Source organism: Excalfactoria chinensis, chromosome 1 (assembly GCF_039878825.1).
Source record: "Excalfactoria chinensis isolate bCotChi1 chromosome 1, bCotChi1.hap2, whole genome shotgun sequence".
Lineage (NCBI taxonomy): Eukaryota > Metazoa > Chordata > Aves > Galliformes > Phasianidae > Excalfactoria > Excalfactoria chinensis.
Window position 1 is genome coordinate 167,389,778 of NC_092825.1, and position 26,722 is coordinate 167,416,499.

The following is a 26,722-nucleotide window of genomic DNA, read 5'->3' on the forward strand; positions in this document are numbered from 1 at the left end:
AGTCTTGTGAAATGCAGTGCTTTTGTTCTAGATGTTTCTGAAATCACATCTGAGATAATTTTGCTATAAATAACGTGTAACTGCACACTGCATCTTTCAAACTATTGATTTAAAGCACTGCTTTGTGTCTTCGTTTTTAAAACAACAGGTACATTGAAAAAGTAGGAAGGTCTTTTAAATGCTGCTGAATTGCTCTTGTAGGACTTCTCTGAGAAGTGTTGTAGATAACAAACGTGTTGCAGACTCAAAAGCTTGAAGTGACTTATGGGCATATGGACAGGCTGAAATTTACGCTGTGGGGTTCTCCAGGCAGGAACTTCTGTTTTAAGTGAATACAGCTCTTAAAGTCTGTTGTTAACCCTGTATGGAGAATGGTTTAAATAACCCCTGCATTACTGGCATGGCTCAAGCAAGAATTCCATGTATGTATCTGTAATTCAGAAGACTTTTTTTTGTTCTATCAAACTTTGGGTGTAATATTAATGATCAGGTTGGGATAGGGGTAAGTATTCTCTTTCCAGTAACTGCATTAAATAAAAACATCTCAGGGGATGGAATTTATTGTAAAAAGCCCATAAGAATTAAGGCAAATGTTGCCCCTGAGTTATTTAAACAGTTTTATTTTAAAATGAAACTATCGAGATACCAGCCAGTTTTTTGCTGTTAGTGCTAACAATCCACTACTTGTTTTTCTGAGGTATCTATATTGACCAGGCTTAATAATTGAGTTTGAAAATAATTACAGAAGTATTTAATTATAAAGCTGACAGACATGTTTCCTCACTGAAGATCACAGGTGCGTTAATATTAGCATTGGTTGCAGTGCATTAGACTATGTCTTTAACGCTGTGAGGTTAAAATGTAATACTTTTGGCCCGGTTTTCACTTAGACTGGAAGCCTTTGAACCTTTACAGAAAGGTTCTGCAAAGCCACAGGTCGCTATCATCTAAATGAGGGGGGCTAGAGGATATACGTTTCCTCAGTTAGCCTCTTGTTTCTTGGGAGCTGGAATACGCGGCCGTGTTTTTTCACTGCAGCGGCGCTCGGTGTGAGCTGTCAGCTCAGCACTTCTGGTCTCAGCAGAAGCCTGTGGCAGCTCGTACCACTGTGGGTACAGAGTTTGTTTTGGAGATGACTGTGACCACTGATGCCTACTGAGCAACGGCTGCCTGCACTTATATCATCCTGTTGTTTTCGCTGAAGGCAATTTTTCGGTATTATATGCAGTGTTATCAGATCTGACCACATCAGAAAGAGGACTGCAGGACTCTTCCACAGGCATGATTTAAAAAGTCTCTCTTTAAAGGAAAAGTTACATGTTCATCACTGTGCTGTATCAGAGGTGTAATGGATGTGAAGTTGAGATGTAAACTGCATGTTGTTTCTTTGAGCTCCAGAATGGTTACAGAATTGTGTGGTGTTGGGTCTTCAAAAATAATCCCTGCACCTGAACAGTGTGTCAGCATTAAGGTGCGCTGTGCAGAATTTCAAGCTGTTGTTTGCTTATGGTGTAACGGTATGGTGTGCTCTGACTGTAGAAAGACTGGTTTGAATCCCTGAAAGCAGTCTTTTAGCTTAAGAAAGTCCCAGCTGCGGTCAACATTCTATCTGAAGCTTCTTGCTGAGATTCTCTGTAGTGATGCGCTCTGTGAGCTCTTGTGCGATTAAGAGTTCTTGATGAAAATTAGAAAGCCATGTGTTTGGGACTCAGTGGGATCCTGAGATAATATTCCTGCAGCTTGTCAGCATTCTGAAATGCAGCAGTACACAGACAAGTGTGCACAGTAAAGCTTTGCTGGTGGGACAAGCTGTTTTTCTCATATTTCTGCCAGCAGAACAGCTTGTACAAACGTTGCAGAAACCCTGTCAGACACAAGGGATCAGCTCAGCCAGAAGCTTGCTATTGCAACTGTCAAAATCAGGAGGTCCCAAGCTGTAATGTGCAAACCACTTCAAAGCAGTATGTGTCTTGGCACAGAATCAGAAGCTGTTGCTGACACTACTTAGTGCTGTTGCTAATATTGATATTCAACTAAGGGTGGGGGAGAGAGGAAAACACAATCCAAACTCGATGTTCAAATGTTGTTTTATGCTTACCTGGCTGCTGAGGAAAGTTGAAACATCTGCCTGAGCAGCGCTACTGCTGCAGAACAGCAAGCTTCAGGCGTGCTGAAGGTTGGTCTGCAGTCTACAGGGAAGAAGTATGAGTTCACCTTTCCCATCCTAGAGGATTTAAGCACTGGCCTTACTCGTTGCATTTCACCTCTCCTGCACTTCCTAGTCCTGACTTCCTCAGGAAAATGTCAGGTGTTAACAGCATTTTTGTATGGTATTGCCTTTTCAAATTAAAACTGGCACACTTTGTCACCAGTAAAAAAGCATTGCTTACTGCAGTGGTCTGGATTCTTATAAATTATTAGACTCTTATAAATTATTAGCTGTGTCTAAGTTATATAATCATTCAAGTCAAAATGTTTTGTGATTCAATGACTGTATTTTAGCCATGTTTTAAAAAAGACACATTATGTGAGTCATGAATTTAAGTTAGCACTGAATACAGTTTGCGTCTCTCTTTATTTTTGGCTTTTGTTTTCAGACTTGCATTGGTGTGCCATATTTTAGCTTCTGTAAATACAACTGCATTGCAGTTACAGAAGGATGTGAAGATATCTTGCAATGCTTACAACGTGGTATTTTCCCTTAGTCATCCATCCAGTGTTTTCTTTCTCTTTGTTCATGCAGCCCTGTTTGTAACTGCGCAAAAAGTCAGGCATTCTTCTGTGTGGAACATGACTGAGGCCTTTAGTATCCCTGTATTTCATCAAGAAATAATTTTGCTAAGCTTTGCTGTCTCAAAGTAACTTGTGAGCAATCTTGTTGGATAAAAGTTGAGAAGATTTTTTAGTGGCAGGAAAAGTCCTCCAATACAAGCAAATCTGTCCATATGTTCATATTTAAATCGTCTGCAGTTGGTGTATGTATTGAAGTTTAATTTTTGCATATAGTAGGGGAGGGGAAAATGCATTAAATGTCCTTTTGAAAAGAAACAATCCCTTTGCTTTCTGGTTCTCTAGCTTGCCTGTAACCCAGGAGTTTTGTTATCCAGATGTGAATTTCCTACTGCTAGTTTGAGTGCCTCATGTAAATATATATAAGTAGCAGTTAAAATGCACTAAGCAGTTGGAGGTGCGGGCTTATTCTATGGAATTCTGCTCACTTTTTATCCTTCAAAGACAGAGACGTTGTGTTTCATCAGAATGGACTACCTGTAGTGGGTTTTCTTTAACATATGCAGTCATAATAATAATTTATTTCATAATAATAATCTCTTCTCTCTCTTGTATTCCTCTGTGTTTGAAATAACATTAATCTATATGCACTTGTTCTGTTTGTCTAATTAATTAAACAGATAATGCTCAATTATTTGTTGTTTCTAAAATGGCCTGAGATGTTTGGAATCATTGTAGAGAGAACACGGTAGTGCTTGTATTTAGGTAATCGTGCACTGAAGGCCTAACTTAACAGTAGTTTTGTTTTGAACACTAGATGAAAAGAAACAACTAAACATCAACAGATTTTTAAAGCCTAAAAGCAGCACTGACTTTTTTTGATGCGTTGCTTCAATTCTTTCTGATTTATTTATGACTGTCCTTGAAAAGGCTTTGTGATGACTTCTTTTAATCGTTTCAAAATTAGAAGGGCATCTGTTAAATAATAATGAGTAATAATAATCAGTATGAATATGTTCCTCTGATTTAGTTTAGGAAATAAGATTTTGTTTTGTTTCTTTCATCTCTTTACAGCTTGATAAAGATGACATGGTATATATGGAAGCATATGATAAGTTGCTGGAATCTTGGCTTACCTTGGTACAAGATGACAAACATTTCCATAAGGGTTTCTTTACCCAACATGCTGTTCAGGTCTTTAATTCTTACATTCAGTGCCATCTAGCTGCTCCTGATGGTACAAGGAATTTGGTAAGCCCCAATTCTAGTAGTTCCTGGTGATAATATATGGCAACTAACCCATGTATTTTTGTTTTGTACTTTGTTATGTAGCTGAAAGAAGGTGGTTGTAGAATTACTGCTTGTGACTTTGACTGGAGACAGAAAAATGCTGAAAGAGTTTGCTACTCTGAGGTGTTTTTCTGGTCTGTTTCTCTCATTATGAAAAGCAAATAAAGGAATAAGAAGATGAAAACTACCTTTAAGCAAAAACAAACAAACAAACAAAACAAAACCCAAACCTATTACTCAACTTGATCTGCATCTTACCACAGATACACTGACCAAACCTTTGACTGTCCTCCTGCTTGGAGTCATAGTTAAAATCTCCAATGACATTGGAAGCCTTTCATGCTTTTGTTACCTTCCATCTGAAGTGTAACTGACATGCATGAATGTGTAGGAAAATACAGAATAACCGTGCTCAGACTAGAAGAAACACAAAATATTGCATTATTTTGGATACACTGGTACATGATCTCCCTTTTCAATTTTTATAGGTGACTCTTCTAGAGGAAAAACAAAATTAGCATAACTAGTTGCTGAATCTTTGAGAAAGAAAGCAAGCTAACCTCTTTGCCAGAAGTATGGATTTCACTGACATAGATTGTGGCACTGAAACTTGGATGTAGATGCTGAATGAATTAATTATTGCAGAGATTTGATTCAATAACTACATTGCACAGCATCAATTTAAGTTAAAGATACTTAAGATACCTCATTCTGAAATTCATTGTATAAAACCTAATTCTGAAAGCTTGACATGCAACAGATGGTAATAACGGTGCCAAAACAGAGACAAATATTTCACAAGAGAAATTTGCATTCATATCAGGCGGTCTTGACATAGCTTATATCCACAGGTTAATTCATGTCATTCTGTGAGATAAGTCATTTATCCCATGGGTAACCTTTTAAAAGCCACAGCTGGCATTTTAGAATGCTTCTTGTTCGATATCAAAGCAGTAACAGGAACTTTCAGTCTCTGCCTTGAGACCAGACTCACTCTTCAGTAAACAGCTGCGACTTTGAAGTTGCCAAAAGAGAATGATTTGGTGGGTTAGATAAAGACAATATGGGCTAAAAGCACTTTAGGTAAGAAATAGTTTGGATTTAATTTTCCGGAGTCTTTGCAGAAACAATGCAGAATGATGGCTTTCTCCATCACTTGTACTGGAGTTTGTTATTTATGTAAATTCCATCATTCTTCAAGGGATTCCTTGAAACCACGTGTAAGATTGGTATGTGATTTCTACATATGACTCATCTCCTCAAGGAAATAGTCTTGTAATTATTTCGGTAGTTTAAAATCAAGGTGAACTTTGAGAAGTGCAACAGGGCAGTTTCTGCAACAGTGAAAAATGAACTTTTAAAACAGAGGTTTTTTTTTATTTTCTCAAACAAGGAGTTACAGAAAACATTTATTGAAAGAGGTGATTTTCATTTCATTTTGAAAAATACTTCCTCTTGTGATTGAAGTAAGATCTCAAAGGAAGAGTATCTTTGGCTAATAAATAGGATGTGGAAGTCCCAGTGTTTCAAATGATTCTTGGCCTGATCACATATGTGTTTTGAAATACACATCCATGTGTATTTTAGCAGGCTCCTGACCATTGGGTTTACAGACCATCTCAATGAGCGAGAGTCATTCAGTGCATTGATTTACTGTACCTATAGCAGTGGATGCTTGGCAAAGTTTATTTATGTATATGATTAAAGAAACTGTCCCATCTACTCTTATCCTATTAATGAGCATCGGTTTTCATAACTTTTATCTTTGATTCTTTTCACTAGCAGTGATTCTTTTGACTTGAGAGCGCTATCGGAAATGGCGGCAAATATACAGTGAACTGAATTTGATGTTTCATGATAAGCTTGTGAAATGATTATTTTCAAACAATATGAGGCTTTATTTACTGTTCTGTTTATTTCTTCTGCATCTAATTTAGTGCGAGTCTGTTGCATTTTCTGATGCAAAAGCCAAAATAACAAAGAGAATTCTGGTGGTAATGAATTGTAGTGAATGTAACATGAACTGGTTGTTTCTGTTCTGAAATAACACCAGACTGCCAATGGTGTGGCCTCTCGGGAGGAAGAAGAAATTAGTGAACTGCAGGAAGACGACAGAGACCAGTTCTGTGACCAGCTGGCCAGTGTTGGCATGCTGGGAAGAATTGCTGCAGAACACTGTATACCTCTTCTTACAAGGTACAGAACAATAGCCATGAATGCCAATGAATAAATTTGTCTAATTGGAAAAGCTTGTCTGTGCTGAAACAATTTAAAAACTGTTGTTTTATTATGGTTTGTCCACAGTTTATTAGAAGACCGAGTGACAAGGCTCCATGGTCAGTTGCAAAGACATCAGCAGCAGTTGCTTGCCTCACCAGCATCAGGCTCTATTGACAATAAAGTGCTTGATGACCTGTATGAGGATATTCATTGGCTTATTTTAGTCACAGGTTGGTGAACAGTGTTAAATAGTACTTACTGTGATATTGCTATTGCAGCTGCAACATCTCAGGAGAGAAAAATCCTTGCATGTCAACTGCTGATAAATGACTGTATATAGTGCTTACGGTTCTTTCATCTTAGGCTGCTTGCTGGATTGGCTGTAGTACTTGATGTGTTTACTTCATGAAGTAAAAGTTTTCCCTGTCTTATTTTTATTACTTAATCTGATGGTTTATTTTTTGGTATTTGTTTACTGTCACGTTAGGTTTCTCTCTGCAGAATGGTTTTTAAGCATTCTGAAGTTAATGGTACTTATTTAAACAGTATAAGTCAGGGTTTGTATAAACATCTGGTTCTGGTACAATGTCTGCATTTAAGCCAATGGACTCTCATTAAAAAAGCTATAGACTAACCTAAGATAGAAAGTTGTGATCACTCTCTTTCTTTAATGTAAGGCTACCTCTTGGCTAATGATACTCAGGGAGAGACTCCGCTAATACCTCCAGAAGTTATGGAATATTCCATTAAACATTCAGCTGAAGTTGACATCAATACTACACTTCAAATTCTGGGATCTCCAGGAGAAAAGGCCTCTTCCATCCCAGGGTACAACAGAACTGATTCTGTAATAAGGTAAGAACGCATTGTGTGTTATGTATGTCGAATGCTTTGACAGAGGAAAAAGTAAGAACCTGGATGGACATCCATGAACTTAAAAAACGCAAAGCCATATGTAAACACTGAACATTAGAAAGCAAGTGTCTCTTTTAACCAGTTTTAAAGTAAGGGTCAATAACTTATAGGAATGTTTTTTATAAAAGACACATGAAGACAGCACTGTAAAAGAAAAGACAGAAAAGATTAAGTGTATTTTTCATATGGTAAAGAAAGGACGAGTGACTACAGGTTATATTTCAAGTCAAGGTGATCACGGGGAGGACTGAGGGGCTGAGCAAGAATATGGCATCAAAACAGATAAGCCATTTGAGATGGGATGGCCAAAAAGACAAGGTCGTTGACCTAATACTTGTAATGGAGGACATGGGCTGCTTATTAAAACAAATTTAAAATCTTTGTACTGAAAACTTGTCTTTGATCTGTTTGTTACAGGAAGTCCATACAGTGACTCAAATTACTGAAATCTTGTTAAAGCAACACAGATGAATCTTGATAACATACTGTAGGTTATATAAATGCATTCAGTATGTGTTCAGCTTAAGCAAGAACTTTCCAGAGCTTTAGTGAGTTTGTCTACTTTAGCCATAGATTAGTTTTTTGTGTACTAAACATTTTCTTCAGGAAGAGGCTAGAAAAATCTGTTTTCATGGGCAATCTTAATGATTTAACATGTTCAGGAGTTTCAGTACTGCTCGTTGATACCAAGTCTGGCAGCTTCAAGTAATAAGCAGTTCCTTAATGTGGTGTCTTGGTGCAGATGGAAATAGAACCAGACATAGATTTGAGGCTCTCTAACAATAGCTCTGAAATTTCTTCAAGAAATAGACCACTATCAACTCCTAAATTCCTTGAGAACCAATGCTTTGCTACCGAAATTAATTAATAAGCTGTAAAATTTAACATTTAATACAGTCTTATGGACTGGTTGTATTGAGGCAATCATTTAGTAGCCTGCTACATCACACTGTCTCTCTGTGCTAATGAGAAAGTAAGAAATATCTGGGCATTTCTGTAGTTGTTCTTCAGTAGCTGTCGTGTTACTGAAGCTTCACCATTAAGCCCCACTAAACTAAGGTGCTCGCTGCAGGAAAGGGAGAAATCCCATGCTGTCAGGATGCATGTCAGGCTTCTTTTGTTCCAGTGCTTTTGATATCAAAGAAAATCACTTTACCTTTTAATGCATATTCCAACTTCACGGATGACAGTTGCCATTGTAGCCTGTCTCTTTTCTTACATTTAAAGAAGCAGTAAATTCAAGTGCTCTCTACTTCATTAGAGTGAAAATACTTTGTTACCTTGTTCCTCCCTTTATATTTCATGGAAAAATAAGTATTCTGTTTCTCCAGAAAACACTCTCAATATCCTTATTGTATGCTGTAACCTGCAGGTTGTTATCTGCTATTTTAAGAGTGTCAGAAGTAGAATCTCGAGCAATAAGAGCAAATCTCACGCACCTTCTGAGCCCCCAGATGGGCAAAGATATTGTATGGTTCCTCAAGCGTTGGGCAAAGACTTACCTCCTAGCAGACGAAAAACTGTATGACCAGGTAAGGATATAACCTTTGTGAATGCATTGGTGAGTATTAGCAACCGTATCTTGTGAATGTAGATGTTGGTGTAGCTATTTTAATATGTAATGATAAAGCATTTTAATATTAAATGGGGTTGGGTTTATTTTGGAGTAAGTTTGGAAGTAGTTGTTTTCTTTTTTCTTCTTTTTTTTTTTTTATTAGAGATAAAAGCTGTTAGGGGAGCCTTCTTGGACATCTTGATATAAATACGATTTTTATGGCCAGTGCCCTCACAGAATAGCATAGTGTGCTATCAGGCTGCTTAGTGGGTCGCTCACTGACCACAGCAATTCTGTAAGCTTCATCAGCTCTTAGAACGCCTCTCTACAGACATGTAATTCAGAATAGTGACCAGGTTTACTTACTAAATCACCCATCAAGGGCAACATGTCTAACACCATCACATGGTGTTGGACATTAGCTAAAATCATGTTACTTTCTCTCCTCTCCCCATTCTCATATGTTCTTACTGTATATATCACAATTTCTATAATGCATTCTTTGTAAAGGGCAACATTTCATCATGTTTGGACAGCACTAATCGTGATTAGACCTTGATCCTGTTTTTGCTTATACTACTAACTATAATCCAGCTAGCTAAGGAAGACCTCCCATCCTGAGACGGTCCTCTTAGCTCTAACTTCTGGGAAAGAATCCTCCTTCTCTTCCACTACTGAAGCAGCTAAGAATACTAACGCTTCAGGAGGACCCTCCTTAACAAAGATGGAAATACAAAAGACTCATAATTAATTTGAATTATATTATTCAACTTGTCCTTGCAGTAGAGCAAAGATGGCTTGGGAAGAATTGGAGAGCATGAAACAGAATATCTGGGAAATGCTACACACGTTGGTTGGCACATGAAAGTGATTGAAGGCTGCTGTTTAACTTTTACACTCAGATGTTTTTAAAATAGGGAATTCTGGTGGGGTGCTGACAAGAAGCCCCTGTCCAAATCTTAAGGATGCCTGCATTTCACTCTTGAAACTCTGTTTTTGAAGATAGGGCAGTAGAGAGTTTCAAGGAAGCATATATCAAAATAAGTTGTCAAGATGTTCAGCCTAGATCAAGAGCGAGATTTATTTCTAGCTACTTCTGTCACATTGTGAGTTCACGGGAACACTTTTGGGAGATGATTTGGTTTGGATCTTTCTGTTAACTTTTAAAGCTTTTGAACTTTGTGTGGCATTAAAAGCTAGACATGATCATACCTGATACTGTGATGAGGCTGAAACCTTTCTTTCTTTTAGGTGTTGTGCATAAAATTGGTAGATAAATTTGGCAAAGATTTTTCTGTTACGGGTATCCTTTGCCTTCATCTGTGTAACGTTTGTGTATTATAAGTAGGTGAGAAGTGATGGCCTGAAAAGAATTTGCTGACTGATTACCGTACACTTTGGGGTTCTGCCTTCTGTAAAACTCACTCATTTTAATGCTTTTCTTATAGATAAGTCTGCCATTTAGTACAGCATTTGGTGCTGATACAGAGGGTTCCCAGTGGATTGTGGGTTACCTTTTAGAAAAAGTGATCAGTAACCTGGCAGTGTGGAGTTCAGAGCAGGACCTTGCAAATGATACTGTACAACTGCTAGTAACATTAGTGGAAAGGAGAGAGCGGTAAGTTGCTACACCTCTGGAAGTCAAAAAATTTCTTTTGCTTCCTTTAAATTCTTTTGGCCAAAATAATCCAGATATGGGGCACTTTATATTCATGTCTCTGTAAGTCAAATTACTTGAGTAACATATTATAAATGGAAGAAAAAAATGTCTGACCAAGCGAGGAGTGAGACCTAGATTTGACAAACCTAACCTTCATTATTATTATGTATCAGTGCACTCTCCTTCCCCTTCCTTTGTGCCTCACCTCCAAACAGGGAGAATCGAAAACTCTCCTGGTCTCCACTCTTATTGCAAGGGTTTTCATGTTGTTGGTCGTTGTTGAGCAAGTTGTGTTAAGACTGAGTTCAGATACTGGCTAAGCCTATATATAATGTGCTGTATAAACCTTTAAAGGAAACAGTAATTTAGGGTTTGGTGGGTTCAGCCAAATTTCAGAGCTTTTTCTGTACTACAGACTGTGAAGCAGAAAGTGCCTGCTTTGCTCTTGTGAATTGACATGCACGCATACATTCAGTCTGTAGAAAGACTAGTTTTAAGGGTTAAATGCTTGAGACATTTTCTTGTTAAATGGATAAAACCCTCAGGAGCTAGATTTGGAATAAACTGCTTATTTGATCATGATATAATGAGACTAAGCTCTTAATCCATGCAATATATCCATTAACTGCGTGTGTGTTCTTTTGTGTGTAAAACTAAAGTACTTTCCTGCTTTTCTCCCATGTGAATGAAGCTACTTTCAGAGTATACGCTTAAGAAAATTGAGGGCTGAGACATTAAGATGACAATCAAAAGGCAATAGAGCCTTACAAGAAAGGAAATGCAATTAAGAAAATTAAAATGTTCTGACAGCTGCTAGTAACCTGAAGCACTCTGTTCAAAGTACAATCTTTTTGAGTCTTTAATCCAAATGTTTTTTCCCTTTCTAGGGCAAACTTAGTAATTCAGTGTGAGAACTGGTGGAATTTAGCTAAACAGTTTGCAAGGCGAAGCCCTCCTCTTCACTATTTGTCCAGTTCTGTGCAGAGAACACTAATGAAAGCTTTAGTTTTAGGAGGTTTTGCTCATATGGATACGGAAATGAAACAACAATACTGGACAGAGGTGAGCTATTTCAGAACTTCTGTTACCTTCATTTTAACAAGTTCTACAATTCAAGTTTGAAGTTGGTTTGGGGTATTTTATGGCGATACAAAATCAGCTCATTCACAATCTTTAGATTTTGAACATCTATTACAGATAAATAATTTTAGTGATTCTTTGAACTTCCATAGTTTTATAGCACCTTGGAGTTGCCAAAATTGTCTAAACCATCAGTACCTAAAGAGAAACAGCAAATAAGTACTCGGAGGCTTCATGGAATCCTGTATAACAGAATGCTATTTGTAAAGGTTAAAAGTTTTCCTCAGACCTGTACCATTTCTTCCCTTAGTTTTGGTTTGGTGATGGTTATGAATTCATTTATTTACTTACTCTCATTGAGTGAAGCTAATGAGAAAAAAATAAAGAACCCTGATCAGCTTTTCTGTACCCTGGTTCTATTAATATTCAGATATTCAATGCCAAAGACTGATGAGATGTGGTCAGAGAACACTGCGTTAGCTTTGAAATTTGAAAAGCACTGATCTTCAGAGAGAAGTTTACTTTTATTAGTTACAAAATGAATGAAGTGAGATGCTAATAAAGCACTGGAATTAATTGGTGAAAAAGCATTAAGCTGTTCTATGGAAAGCTCTTAAGTTGATTTGAGTTGGTTTTGTTACAGCTGCAGTCACACTGCCTGATTGTAAGAGATTGTAATGTGACAAAGATAATGGTGAACATAATTAGTAATTAATGCTTTCAGCACCTACCTGTAACAATTTTGTTGTAGCCTGTATTGAATCTGGAAAAGCATCAAATGCTGTCACTCAGAAAATCCTCACTTGTTTAAGCAGGGCAAAGCAATGTTAAATATGTATGGAGGTACTCATTTTGAAACTAGCCTGCAGGGGGTGATGAATAGTGAGAATCGCTGATCAGCATCACCTCAGATGAGACAGAAAAGAACATAATTGCAAACTGGAAGTAACTGATTCTCGTACTGTGATAAAAGCAGCCCACGAGCTTGCTAAATGACTGAAACCTCACATTTCATTCACGTAACAACACGCTTTTGTCTTACTGGGAGTTTCTGAAACGTTTCCAGGTTCTTCAGCCACTTCAGCAGCGATTCTTGAATGTGATAAACCAGGAAAACTTTCAGCAGATCTGCCAAGAGGAGGAGGTGAAACAGGAAATCACGGCTACATTAGAAGCGCTCTGTGGCATTGCTGAGGCTACCCAGATTGACAATGTAGCAATTCTCTTCAATTTCCTAATGGACTTCCTTAATAACTGCATCGGGTTAATGGAAGTATACAAAAACACACCAGAGACTGTTAATCTCATAATAGAAGTCTTTGTTGAAGTTGCACATAAACAAATTTGCTATCTTGGAGAGGTAAATAAGCCAAGAGGGGGAAGTGTGTCTGTGTGTACTCGAGTGTGAATGTTGCTATCCCTTGTGCAAAATAATGCAATGATGGTTATGTTTTGTACAGAAAGAAACCCTGCGTGGTCATATCACTGTTCTATACAGAAAGGAATGGAGATGCTGTATGGCTGTATCTGCTTGAGGAATTCCTTTGTTTAAAAAATATACATTCTCAAAGATTAAAAGCGGGGCATATAAGCTGTTCTTACAGCAAAAAGTGTAGCTATAATTCGTCACTGATCTCACTGTGCACAGGGGACAAGAGTGCAGACCACACTGAGTGCTGATTTTACCATCTCACACTTCTCTGAAGGCTTGTCAGGCACAATGGCAGTACTGTTGTCTGTGACAAATGTGTGCCATAGAGATACTGCTTTGGTCCTAAGCAAGTGGTTACTGAGGAGTTATGGGGTAAATGAGTCAGTGCAGCCCCCTTGTAGTGCAGTACTGTTGGTGGCTAAGTTTGATGCTGCATCTAGGAGAAGCCCACCTCCAACTGGGTCTGCACAGACAGTGTATTGTGGCTCCAAACTTTGGTAGCTGAAGCATGTCCCTTTGGGATCTTGTCAGTAACTTGAATTCTGGTTGGTGAGGTTAGTGAGATCATAGAATCATAGAATAGAATCATAGAATTACTCAGGTTGGAAAAGACCTTGAAGATCATCAAGTCCAACCGCAGCCTAACCAGTAGCCTATCTCTTAAAAAACAACCACAAAACAATACCACAACAACAAACCTCTGCTAAATCATATCCCTGAGTACCACATCCAAGCGGCTCTTAAACACATCCAGGGATGGCGATTCAACCACCTCCTTGGGGAGCCCATTCCAGTACCTAACCACCCTTTCTGTAAAGAAGTTCTTTCTAATATCCAACCTAAACTTGCCCTGGCGCAACTTGAGGCCATTTCCCCTCGTCCTGTCACAAGTCAGTAGTGAGAATAGACCTGCCCCACTCTCACTGTAAGAACCTTTCAGGTACTGGAAGACAGCAATAAGGTCTCCCCTCAGCCTCCTCTTCCTCAGACTAAACAGCCCCAGCTTCCTTAGTCTCTCCTCATAGGGCTGATTCTCCAAGCCCTTAACAAGCCTCGTTGCTCTTCTCTGGACCTGCTCCAGTACCTCCATGTCCTTCTTGTGCTGAGGTGCCCAAAACTGGACACAGTACTCGAGGTGAGGCCTCACCAATGCTGAGTACAAGGGCAGGACGACTTCCTTAGTCCTGCTCACCACACCATTCCTGATACAAGCCAGGATGCCATTGGCTTTCTTGGCCACCTGGGCACACTGCTGGCTCATATTCAGCCGACTGTCCATCAGCAAGATAGGGCAGCCGATCCCACATCACTTTTTTTTCTAAGATTGGATTGATAAAAGTAGTGTTATAAATGGGGAGGTTGGTGACCCTGCCTGTGGCAGGGGGGTTGGAGATTCATGGTCCTTGTGGTCCCTTCCAACCCGGGCCATTCTGTGATACAGTGTGATACAACAGTGCATAAATATATGGCTCTGAGCATTCTCAGTATTTAGGGTGGCTGTTTTATTATGGTTTTGTAGGCGCTTATTACAAAAGTGGATGATATAAGTGGAATTTGATTCTTGAGGTATCGCTGACCATGGAGTGCTGTCTTAAAACAAAGTGTGTCACTTTTGGTATGTTGAAGTTTTCTTACTATTATCTAATGATGTTTTATAGGCCAAAGCCATGAACTTGTATGAGGCCTGCCTAACTCTGCTCCAGGTCTATTCAAAGAATAATCTAGGGCGACAACGGATAGATGTTACAGCAGAAGAAGACCAGTACCAGGATCTCCTCCTTATTATGGAGCTTCTCACTAATCTTCTATCAAAGGAATTCATTGATTTTAGTGATACAGGTATGGAAGACTTGGTAATTTCTGAGCTGTCATTTGTGTTAAACGTGGGGCATGTGTTCTGTCAAGGGAAAGCGAGAAGTCGGTGCATCTGCCTTGTTTTGTCATGTATAGACAACACAAAAATGCAGAACCAGATGTAGACTTTGTCCACTGAATGGACAACTCAGTGCTATTAATACATTCTGTTTGAGTCAGCATTGGATGTTAGGTGTACTGAAAGTACTGTAAAAATTACTGTGAAACTAAGGACTGTGAATACTACCTGACTATAGTACCCAAATATCAAATGTTCTGACAGCTGCTGCTAACTTAAGAATTACAAAAGTAAGGTCACTGCCAGTTGCTGGGAAGTACGGATTGTGACAGGAAGCAGAGAAGCTTGTCAAATTCTGTATTACAGTTTTCTTCAGTAACTTGCCCAATTTATTTATCTTTGTGTTTATAAAATTCAAATAATTCATTAACGTACACTATATAGAAATGTATAGAAAGCATAGAAATGCTTGTAATATTTTGCTCAGTGTATTTATGCAAGTATGAAGCAGATATCATTAGAAACAAATGTAAGGTTCTGTAATGGAAGGGAGCTCTCAAAGTATCTGAAGTGTTCTGGCTTAGTAAGCCATCTGCTACGTGTGATTATGAAATGCTTAGTCCTTGTGAATATAAATATAGAGTGTTGTGGCAGCCTCTACTCACTACATTTCTATTTTAAAACAGTGTCTCATGGTTTTGTTTGGGAAGAGGGAAATAGCCCTATCACTAAGAATGTCTTTATTAAAGTAATGTGACTCTTCCTTCAATGTACTTTGTTTTCCTCTTCTATAAAACATGTTTTTGTCTTCTACAGATGAAGTATTTAGAGGACATGAGCCTGGGCAAGCTACAAACAGAACTGTATCAGCTGCAGATGTTGTTTTATATGGGGTTAATCTAGTTCTGCCTCTAATGTCTCAGGATCTGCTGAAGGTAAACCTGCTCTTACATGGAACTGCTAGGATATGAAAGCTTCTTACAGTAGCAGATCCCCAGAAATGGGGATTCTACTTAAGTTGGATTTTCTAGGCTTTTTAAAATGCAAATAACTGTCCTCTAATTCTAGATACTGGTCAAAAAAAACTATTTAAAGCTGAAAAACTGTTTGGGCCTTCCAAATACACAAGGCTTATTTCTTCTAAAAGTGAGTCTGTGCAGGTTATCAGTTAGCCAGCCTGGAACTGTGGCCCGTGGAATCCTTTTCCTGATAGTGCCAGAAATGTGATGGGAAGCATCAGAGAAGTCCCGAAGCAAATAGCAATTCTGCAGTTATTTTTGCAGTAGTGCTTGCATGGTACACCAGTACAGGATGGAACAACTGAACAGGGATTCACAACATTGGGTTGTGCTGTGCTAATATCTACTCCGCATCAGGGGAACAGTTTTGCAGTGTACCTCAGTTGTCTCCTCTGGACATGCCTTGATTCTTATCTGGTGGCACCTACTGAGCGTGAGAGCTGTGTGCATTTTAGATGAAACCAAGGCAAGGGACGTGCCCTCAGAGCACCCTGCTTGTACTCCAACTGCTGGAGAGGCCTTGTCCCCCCAGGGCTAGACCTGCTCATGTGGAAGAAGTAAAACTCCATCACTTTGTATGGTGTAAATACTGAACAGCTGCCATCAACCTGAACTTGTAGCAGTCTGCTTTTATTGCACCATGCTTTTTGCTAGTGTAGTTGTAGCCTGATAACTGAAGTTGATGCCTGTAATTGGCTGGAAATAATGCCAGGATAATGCTCAGTGATTCCTAAATTATCTTGTTTTTCTTTTTGACAGTTTCCATCGCTGTGTAATCAATATTACAAACTAATCACTTTCATCTGTGAGATATTCCCTGAGAAAATTCCACAACTTCCAGAGGACCTCTTTAAGAGCCTAATGTACTCACTGGAGTTAGGGATGTCATCGTATCCTTTATGGGGCTTGAGTGTTTAAAAGCCTGAGCTGCTTTTATAAGGATGTGTTAAGTCTTGGTTCTTTTTCTTTGCATTGTTTCTTTTCCTATCAATTTCTGTACCTACAATTCTATATCCATAAACAGCTCCTCTTCTGTGCCTTCTAGTGACTTGAGAATTTCATGGTAGCGTCTATTGAGATTCCAGCATTAGCTGAATTTCCTGACTCGTGTCGCTTGAATGCAGTGTTTAAGTGGTTTAACGTGTAAGTTTTTTCTGGCAGCCATTCCTGCCTCCTCCATTACTTCACTTCAGAGTGTGTAACTTCATAAGCCTTCAGCTGGCATCCCAAAGCTGTTCCTGAATTAGTTTCTCAGCTGGTAATAGAAAACACTGCTGCTGTTCTCCTGGGCTGGCTCCAGAGCATTTCCTGTCAGGTTGCCAATGGGCTCTCCCTCTTACAGCAGGAGTACCATTTTCACTAATCTGTGGCACGTGTCAGAAACAGATGAGCTTGACCATAAGGGACTCTTTCTGTAAGTGTCATGTCAGAGAGGGTTATGGTACTTCAGGGCGTGCAGCTAATAAGGAAAGCAATAAAGATGGAGCTCCCTTTTCCCCTTTTTTATACTTTTTATTTCATTATTTTATTAATAGCTTTATAGTAACAAGATATCTTAGAATATATAAGCTCTTAAGTGTTTTCTAGTGATGCCACTGGGGAATTTTGTCACAATTTCACTGAAATCTGGGGTTGATTCTTTAATGCTCGTTATCAGAATGAGTTCTGAGGTTTGCCAGCTGTGTCTGGAGGCTGTAACACCGCTAGCAGAACAGTGTGCAAAAGCACAAGAAACAGATTCAGCCCTCTTTCTAGCAACAAGGCACTTTCTGAAGGTAAGACAACAGCTTCTTGTTACTTTGTGAGCTTTTTGTTGTTGTGTTGTGGTTGGTTTCTTTGTGGGGTTTTATTGCATACAAGTGGTTTCGAGAGGCCAAATTGTGATACTGTCAGACTGCATTAATGAACATCATGCACAAATCACAAGAGACAGAACTTGCAGTTGAAGAAGAGCATTCAGGACCAGGAGCACTGACTGTATTACGAAGAAGAGCAGGGACACAGAGAGGAAAATGATTTTCACCATTGAACAAAAGATCTGAGCACTTCAGAATGCAATTAACATTTCATCTCTGCTCTGTCCATGAGTCCTTGAATGAATCTCGATGGTTTCAGCAGTTAGGTTTACTGTTAAATGTGTCAAAAAGCTTCCAAAATTGTGTGGAATGAAGTTAGGGTTGGAATACTAAAACGAGCATAACTGGGTACAGCAAAGAAAGATAAATGCTCTCGTTTATTCAATGTACCCAGTAAATTCTGCTTTTTCTTCTTGGCAGTTTCCATGGAGGACCACTCACTCTGTTTCATTGAATTTCCAGTTTATTTGGTAGCAGCCAGCTTGTAGCTCATTGATAACCAGGAACAAAGTGATTGGAAAACTTGTGTTCTAGACTCCTGGTTTCAGTAGATCAGTTTTGCTTAACACATAATGTTTCCTTATCAGTCTGACATTCAGACATCTAGGGGCTTCTCATTAAGAGCTGACATCAGCTAAGAGTGTGAGAAACACCTTGAATAACCGCATTCATCATTTTATTTCTTTTCAGTTATCATGGCTATCTGCCTTTTCTCTACATTTTCCACTTAATTTTTTTAAATTACCTTTATTAATCTATTCCTTGTTTGGTTTTCTGTGAGTTGTGGGAGACTTTAAAACTTGAGGAACTTCATTCTTTCTCTGCTTTTGTTTTGTGATTTCAGATGGTCTTTGATATGCTGGTACTTCAGAAGCACAATACAGAAATGACAACTGCAGCAGGTGAAGCATTCTACACGTTAGTGTGTTTGCATCAGGTATGATATGAACACTTCAGAACTCTGAAAACCTCTCACTTATTGATGGAGAATGGCTGATTACTGTGCATTTGGCAAACCGTAGTGTCATTCAGGAGGTCTGTAGTCCAACTTCTTGCTTGAAGTGGGCTAAATACTGAAGTCAGGTTGACTTACTCAGGACTTTTTCCAACCGTGTCTTCAAAACCTCCAGGATAGGTAGCACAGGGCCTCCCAGCAGCCTATTGAAAGCTGTATTGTCTCTTAAAGACATGTGCTTTCAGCACCTGCCTGACTACGTTTGTGGCCCTCCTCTAGATCAGTCACTGTTCTTCAGCACTGGAGAATCCAAGGCTGGACACAGTATTCCATGTGTAATCCAGTGAGTGCTCTGTAAAGACAAATATTAAATGTCCAGTGTGCTGCTAACGTTCATCCCTGGTAGGGCACACTGTTGCTCTGTTTAGTTTGCTGTCCCCGGAGCCCTCTGATTCTTTATTCAGCAGAACTGCTTCTCAAGCTCTCGGTTCCCAGTCTGCATAGTTGCCGGCAGTTGGTCATCTTCTACTGCAATACTGGACACCCCAGTATCAGACCCCTGGGCACTATTAAAGCTGGCATCCAGGTGGATATGAACCATTGAATGCAGTCCTTTGAAGATGGACACAACATTCGGTTTCATACAGCCATCAGTTTTTACCCAATCTCCGCACTCTTTCAAAGGCAATAGAGTGGCTGGCCTTGAAATAACAAACCTGTCAGCCTTGCTGGTCTTCAGAGCTGCATTTCACAGGATCTCACCCACCAGTCTCCTGAATAAGCTGAAATCTGCTTTTGGGATGTTCAGGGTCAGTTCTCTTCTGCTTTCTGCCCTCACTCTCTTTAATGATGCTGCACTCCACTATTTCATGATCTATGCAGCCCAGGCTGCCATGGAGCACCACCTTCCTGACTAGTGCTTTCTGATCTGAGTGTAGCAGATGCAGAAAAATGTTACACCTGGTTGGCCAATCTGGCACGTAGGTGTCAGGGAGATTATCTCCTAAAAGTCTGCAATCCAGATTCTTCTCAAGTTGCGTAAAGATTCCTTGGTCCTCTATTCACCTGTTTAGGTGACTTGTAATAACTCGCACCGTGTCACTATCTTTGCTGCCTCTTTACTGTGACCCACAAGCACTCAGCTCTACAGTGTTGCCTTGTCCATAAGCATCCTTAATTTCCTTCTTTCACATAAGCAGCGACCTTCTGTGCTCTTCCCTGTCCAAAGAGCCCCTCTGTCCATTAGAGCACTTCAGTTATATCAGCTGTCCCACCACCTCTACGTTTGTGCGGTGATCTTGCAGCTCTGCATCTGTTCTTGCTGTTTGTTTCCAAGGCTGAATGCGTTTCTTCTTAAGACATTTGAGGTCAGCCTCCTTCAGCCTGTTTTATTCTTCTCGATGAACACTCTTAGATCCATTAGCGCCTCACATTCTTACTGCTGCTGGTCACCATCCCCACTTACCGATAAGTTGTTACCACTGTCCCCAACATGCCCTTGAAAGCCCTTCTTGCCAGGTTGGCAAGCCTTTGAAGGGAGTTCTTAAGCCACTTTTCCTTATGAATCTTCTGTCTTGTTAGCAGCACTCATCCTACATAAAGGGGCACATGAGCATGTTAGACAGAAAGAGGCAGGAGCCTGTTACTCCCTGAACTGAGCGGTCAGTTTGCTGTTCTTAAAACCTTCAGTTGTTCCTTTGTTGTCCTAATCATGCTTAATGTGCTGCTTCATCTTCTGTTGCTGTCCAAGTGGGGAAACTCTTAGGAATTTAAGCTGTCCATCCCAGGGAAGGGAACCCAGAGAAAGGGAAAACTGTGGGAGGAAATGGCATACTGAATGTGGGGCAGCTGTGAAGGAAGAGAAGCCCAGTTCATGGAACTGAGCATATGTGAAGAGCCAGAAAGAACTTTGAAGGGAGGGCTTAAAGTTTCAGCCTGTTCTGGTTGAAAGTCTTTGTCCGGTTTAGAGAAAGGTGAGAGGCTGCAAGTCTGTAGTTGCTCCTGCCACGCTTGTTGGTGGATCTGGATATACAGGTGGGGAGATACTACTGAGGGTATTCAGTCACAGCCTCAATTCTGGATTTTGTCCTGGCAAGAGAAGCTGTATATGTTGTGGCTTTGTGGTTTGGTTTTGTTTTTTTAATTTTATTTTAAAATTAATGAGACTCACGTTTGTTTAACAGGCTGAATATTCAGAGCTAGTTGAAACCTTACTATCAACTCAACAAGATCCAGTAATTTACCAGCGATTAGCAGATGCCTTCAACAAGCTTACTGCGAGCAGCACTCCTCCTACACTGGACCGTAAGCAGAAGATGGCCTTCTTAAAGAGTTTAGAAGAATTTATGGCAAATGTTGGTGGACTTCTCTGTGTAAAATAAACAACAAAACTCTATGCCTAATTTAGACCCTTTCTGCAAAATGCACTGAGAAACGCTGAATGCTGACTAAATCTTGTACCTGTCTCTGGGTTCTTTGCAGCCATCTCAGATTCTACAGAGTCTGGAAGTTTGAACATACATAACACAGTGGAATAGGAGAGGTCAACTTGGAATCAGCTTCTGCTATTATGTGTTAGCTGCAATCTGTCATACTTGTGTGTGGGAGAGAATGAACAGAAAATGAGAGTTTAATTTTTTTTTCCATATATGTGCATACAGATATGGGCACAATGAAAAATAAATTCAGTGCCTTTTCCCCCCACTGGTTTAAAATGAGTGTCCAGATAAATGTGCAGATCTCTTTTCTACCCAGAATTATGTTAGAGTGTGATGCAAATACATAAAAAGCTCTAAACAGTTTTAGCTGATTTTAAGCTTTATTTTTTCCTCTCTAAAGTTTGAGTTTGGTGTTCCAATGGGGAGAAAAAAAAGAATGGTGTTTTAACTTGTGTTTAGTTTTGTTTTTCTATATCAGCCTGACATTGCGTGTTTCTGTAATGCAGGTTTTTACATTATGTTCTGCTGCCTAAAGTTCAGAAGAAAAAAAGGTGTATATTTTTGTTCCCCTAAAATGAACTTTAGGATCTGTAGCCATTTCATTGCCTTAATTTAAAAGAAGAAAAGTTCCTGTACTTAGGAAAGTTAAGGCAAGATTTGACTCTTCAGAGTTGTTTTAGGATGTTGGCATTAAGCTGCCGTGTGCCTCTTGCAGCCCTTCACGCTGACAAGTGTCATTTTGGAACTGCGTGTGATGCAAAGTTCACGTGTAGTTTGATTTGTGTCCAGGTTACGCGCAGCTGCGATGTATTTCTACACTGAACTGTTTGCTCAAGCAATAACAACTCAAAAGGTCTAAATTACCGACTTACAGTCTTTTCAGAGTTGGGGCATTAGCTAAAACACTTATGCTAGAACAGTGGTAGCAAATCCTTTGACTCACAGGCCATGTTTACTTGACTCTGGTCAAGGAAGATAAGTGGGGTGTGCAGTGCTGTGGGGGAGTTGGGTTTTGCTGAATTTGGCTCCACCTCTGTAGAGCCATCCCAGCTGCTCTGCTGTTGCTCATCTTTTTGTATCAGCGCTTGAGTGGTTATGACAGCAGAGAACAGGGCCCAGAGTTTAGTGGACCAACAAGGGAGAGCAGCACACAAACACAAAAGTGTTTTGTCTCCAGTCACGAGCCTGAGAAAACTGAAGCAAACACAAATGGTTGTGTGCCGAGTAAGGTTGGTTTTAGTGGAAATACATGGAGGCAGAAGTTGGCCCTTTTGTTTATGTCCTCTGCTAGATTATGTTGTTGAAGGTTCCCCGTGTGCTTTTTGAATGTGCAGCACACACTTTGGTGTGTCTCCGTACAGCATCGTGTCTGCAACTCTGTTCCATCCTTCAGCTGCTGGTCCCGCAATCAGCCACTATAGCCAGAATGTTAAAAAGACAAAGCTGTAATACTGTGCTATGACTGATCTAAGGCTTCATTTCTCAGTTAAATTCTTACCTTTCTCAAGTGAGGACCCACAAGGCCAAAAAAAGCCATCTCTTCATTGCAAGTTTCTCTTAATTTATGTGAAAGCTGGGCCTGGACAGATTGATGCATGAAAAAGTGACCATAAAACTCAGTAGATAACGTACCTCTCCCGTGAGTGCTTTATTTCTAACAGAATTGGCATAGCTTTTTACAACAGGGAGGGGTGTTGTGCTCAGTTCTTCCCTGAAGCTCTAGTGCTTTCCTTCAAAAACAACCCAACCTCCTGACCATGCACTTGCACAGATGATAATGATCTCAGCAGATTGATCTGTTTTAATTAGGATCTGTTTTAAATTGCTTAGGTTTTTTGCTCTGTTTCTAAAACTGCTTCTGGTGTTTCTCTGAACCTGTACGTTGCGCAGGGTGACAATGAGGGCATTAAAGCCTGTGAACAGAAGGGGCTCAAGGAGCTGCTGCTGCTCTGTCATAGTGTAGATGATACCAAATATCTAGGCCGAGGCCTACAAAGAGATAGTGGCAAATAACTTCAACTTATTTGGATCTGACTGCCGAAGTGATGCTCCTCTAGAGCCAGCTGTGCCTCCATCACTTTGTAAAAGCCGTCTCATTATTCAAAAATATAACTTCACGTTTGTGACGTTTTCTCAAGTGTTGCAGCTGGTTGGGAGTACAGGTGGAGTTAGCATTCAGAACAAATCCACATGCATGCCCATTACTTTTCTGCTCAGGCCCACTGTATTGTAACAAGTGCTGGTGCACGCCTTGGTTTGTCTATTGAGACCTGTTATGAAGATTTACTTTCAAAAGCACATCTTGAAGATTGTTTAAAACTTTTGATTTTCCATCTATTTAAAATCAATGTTATGTTAAAGGGAAACTGTCCTAGAGAGCGCTTTGTGTGATTTTTGTGCTTAATGTTATGTGGAACAACGTTGTTCTTTTTAATTTTTCTTCTGTTCTTGTCTGTTCAGCGTGGATCTTTACTTGCTGGTTGATGTTCCTTTCAGAGCACATACAAACATGTTTCCCCTTAGTGACATCCATGAAATGCCCAGCACGTTTTTCAACAGTGAGTTCTCTGAATTGATACTCCTGGCCAGGTGGCTACTTCTGCCTGAACTATTTTTCCTCTATATACCTTTCACAACCCCAAGAAAAACAAAACGCTGCATCCAGTTGCTGTAAGCCTGTACGTGTTGTTCATTCAGGTCCGCAGAGCAGTGCCTAAGACCGCTTTCAGTGGACCTTGAGATCTGGCTCCAGGTAATGGTTCTGAAGTACCGACAGCATCACTGCATTGCTCTTCCATTCACCATGCGAAGGGGATAATAGTTTTTAAAGGCACTTGTTTCTTGAAAGAAAACATCCAAAAAGGGCACGTCAAGCTGAATTGCAAGTGCTGCATGTGATGTAATTGTAACAAGTGTTATTTGTCTAGGCATAATAATGCTTTGGCAAAAGCAGATCGTTGATCCCATGTTTTTCTTCTGAGAGTAGAAATCCAGTAGCTTCTTTCCCGTTTCTCTTCCCCCATCACCGTAGCTGTTTTTAGTGCGACCACAGTAATTTTCTGTTGTTCAGCCTAGCCTATAGATTTTGATGCTGGCAAACATGACCATCTGCTTGGGTCATAAAATCCAAGACTTTGAAAGCACAGACACGTGGGCAGGGAGAAGTGAACTGCGTTACACCTCTGCTTTCATGCACATAATGCCTTAACTACCTTTGCCGAGTTACCACAAGAATCTGCTACGTCTTCTTGCCCCCAGGATTGTGTTTCACTGTTCGGTGACAAAGGGCTCACGGTTTTCCTCAGGAACGAGAAACTTGTTTTCTCAGCATGTCCAAATCCTACAAGTTCAAAGAGAGGGGTTTGAAGCTGGAGCATCTCTTTGATAGTGCATTGCACTTGGTAAAACCCCGATGTTTACCTGGGTAAATCCCGTTGTGTATTTAAGCCATGTAGTTCTAGAAAATAAGCTTGCTTGGAGTAGTCAGTTGTCCATTTAAATTGAAATCTTGAAAAGGTGATGTAAATTCCAGCTTGTGATCCGTGAAAACTATTACAAAGAGACAATTGCGGCATTTCTTTTATAAAACACTTCAAGTAATTTCAGTTAAATAATTCCGTAAGAAGGGGTGTTCTTTATGGAAGTAGCTTGATGAATATAAGCGCAGGAGTAGGAGCCAGGCTCCTCTAATTTTGTATCAGTTTTTCCACTGGGCCCTCCGTGGCCGTTGGCACGTCGCTAAATCTGCGTCTTTGTAAAAACAGCGATGGTACCTACCTACCTCACAGGGGTGTTGTGAGGGTTAGCTTATGCCTATGAAATGCATTGAGGATCGGGATTGCTTTGTAAATATTAAATATTTTAATTTTAGTTTTGCGAGGTGTAAGATTCACTGTAATGGAAACAGAAGGTTTTTGTAATTCTGAAGCTGGGGAGGCAGCGGCAGAACGGTGTTCCACAAGAACGGGCTACTGCGGTGCAGAGCTGCTGGCTGTCTGCAACAGCTGCTTCACTTACAGTGGTGGTTTCTCCTTCGCTAAGACCTGGTTCCCCACCGCGGTGCCTCGGTTCTGCTCTAAATAGAAAACGGAAGGAGGACAGTTGTTAGGTATCCAGGCTTTGGTGCTGCTGCTTCTCTCAAGTGCTTCCCGTGGTGGTAGGTTTATTGCTTTTCTTTTTTCAGTGCTTTTTTGCAATGAGCAAACATGAATCATCTCACACTTCTCTCAGGTTTCTCCCACTGCCTCGAGTTCTGCTCAGTGTAACTACAGCCTGGTGGCAGTGATTAAAACGCAAAGAGCCAGCCCTCCGAAACCTCTACATTGCTTCCAGTATGAGATCGTGCCCTCCGCAGTACATGAGATTAAAGCTCCCTAGCACAGATCATGGAGCAAGTGGTGTGATTTGCTGTACAGCCTTAAGCTACCACCTGTCTTAAAAAAATTAAGGAAGAATGAAAGCAATATGAGATATACTGGGTTCAAGCAACAGAGAAACAAGGTGTCCCTGGCCTGCCTTCCTCCTCAGTGAGTTAAAGCAAGTGCTGCTTTTTCATTTCGTCCCGTTCCCTATCCTGCTTTTCATGGTCCTTGAGGCCGTCATAAAAGATCATGAAGGCTCTTCCAGCCTTGATGGAAGGTGGTACTCGTGCCGTTTTCCATCTATTTCTGCATGATCTTTGAAAATGATTTTAAAAAGCAAACGTACAGCCAAGCTTTCTAATAATGCTGCGCAGCACATTTCAGCCTCTCACTGAGCAGTTCTAAACTTTATAAAATTAATATCCCCTTTTATTTGTTCTCCTTGTGCAAAATGAGGAACTTCCATGCAGTAACCATGCAGCTTTAAGGCAATAAATGCTAGGACTGCTGGCAATCAAACGTGTAAATATTTAAATGTACAATTCAGTACTATGTTGAGTTTATATATTATGGAAAGCAGGGAGTGAAGTGCTAGTTAATTTCACATCTTGTTTTACCTGTACAGTTGGCGATATGGAGTTGCATAGAAATGTTCCAGTTGATTGCAATAAACCTTGGGAAGCAGCTATGTAATCCGGCCTTATTGCCGCTGAATCTCCAATCTTGAAATGAAAGCTTTCTGTATTTTTAAGATCCGTAAACAGGAAGAGGATCAAAGTGTTTTCCACTAAAGGCTGTTATTTTGTTTTGGCCATGTGTTGTGTGTATTCTTGTTCACCATGTTCTGAAATCCCACCTGTGTTGAACTCCTGCAATAGCATTTGTTACCCACCTTATGGCAGGAGCGAGCAGAGGGCTGCTGTGGAACTGGGAGCCAGCCACGAGTGGTGGGCTGTGTGAGTGAGCGGTGCTTTGCTTCAAGTTCCTGGGGGTAACAAGATTAAAATCAGCGCTTAATGGTGTGAGTTTGTCAACAAAAAGAACTGTCGTTGGTGTGGGTGTGTGAGGGGTGCAGTGTGTGGGAGTGCCAGAGGGGTCACAGAAGTGGCTGGGAACATAAGAACAAATTTCTCCCACCTCCCACCCCGCCTCATTCTCCATAAACAATAATGTAATGGCGACTGTTCAGGCCTGCTTCTGGTAGTGCCTGTATTCTCAGAAGGAACGCTGCTTCCTGGGTCTTAAATTCTGTGTAGATTTAATCTAAACAGTTCAGAGGATGCGTGGCATGGAAGTGTTCACCAACCTCGTGTATGTTCCCATGTAAATTACATCCAA

General features: G+C 40.2%; 1 protein-coding gene across 1 annotated transcript in view; it reads left to right on the forward strand.

Annotated features, from left to right (window-relative positions):
* XPO4 (exportin 4) overlaps window positions 1–21,299 on the forward strand; it is a 66,487-nt gene extending 45,188 nt beyond the window's left edge. Inside the window, exons 10-23 of the mRNA XM_072326557.1 lie at window positions 3,805–3,981; window positions 6,074–6,216; window positions 6,325–6,470; window positions 6,918–7,095; window positions 8,528–8,687; window positions 10,159–10,328; window positions 11,258–11,432; window positions 12,517–12,810; window positions 14,541–14,721; window positions 15,572–15,690; window positions 16,534–16,664; window positions 17,432–17,549; window positions 18,475–18,567; window positions 20,769–21,299. Coding sequence (XP_072182658.1) covers window positions 3,805–3,981; window positions 6,074–6,216; window positions 6,325–6,470; window positions 6,918–7,095; window positions 8,528–8,687; window positions 10,159–10,328; window positions 11,258–11,432; window positions 12,517–12,810; window positions 14,541–14,721; window positions 15,572–15,690; window positions 16,534–16,664; window positions 17,432–17,549; window positions 18,475–18,567; window positions 20,769–20,966 — 2,283 coding nt within the window. The 3' untranslated portion in view covers window positions 20,967–21,299. The remainder of the gene's footprint in view (window positions 1–3,804; window positions 3,982–6,073; window positions 6,217–6,324; window positions 6,471–6,917; window positions 7,096–8,527; window positions 8,688–10,158; window positions 10,329–11,257; window positions 11,433–12,516; window positions 12,811–14,540; window positions 14,722–15,571; window positions 15,691–16,533; window positions 16,665–17,431; window positions 17,550–18,474; window positions 18,568–20,768) is intronic.
* Window positions 21,300–26,722: the final 5,423 nt, after the last annotated feature.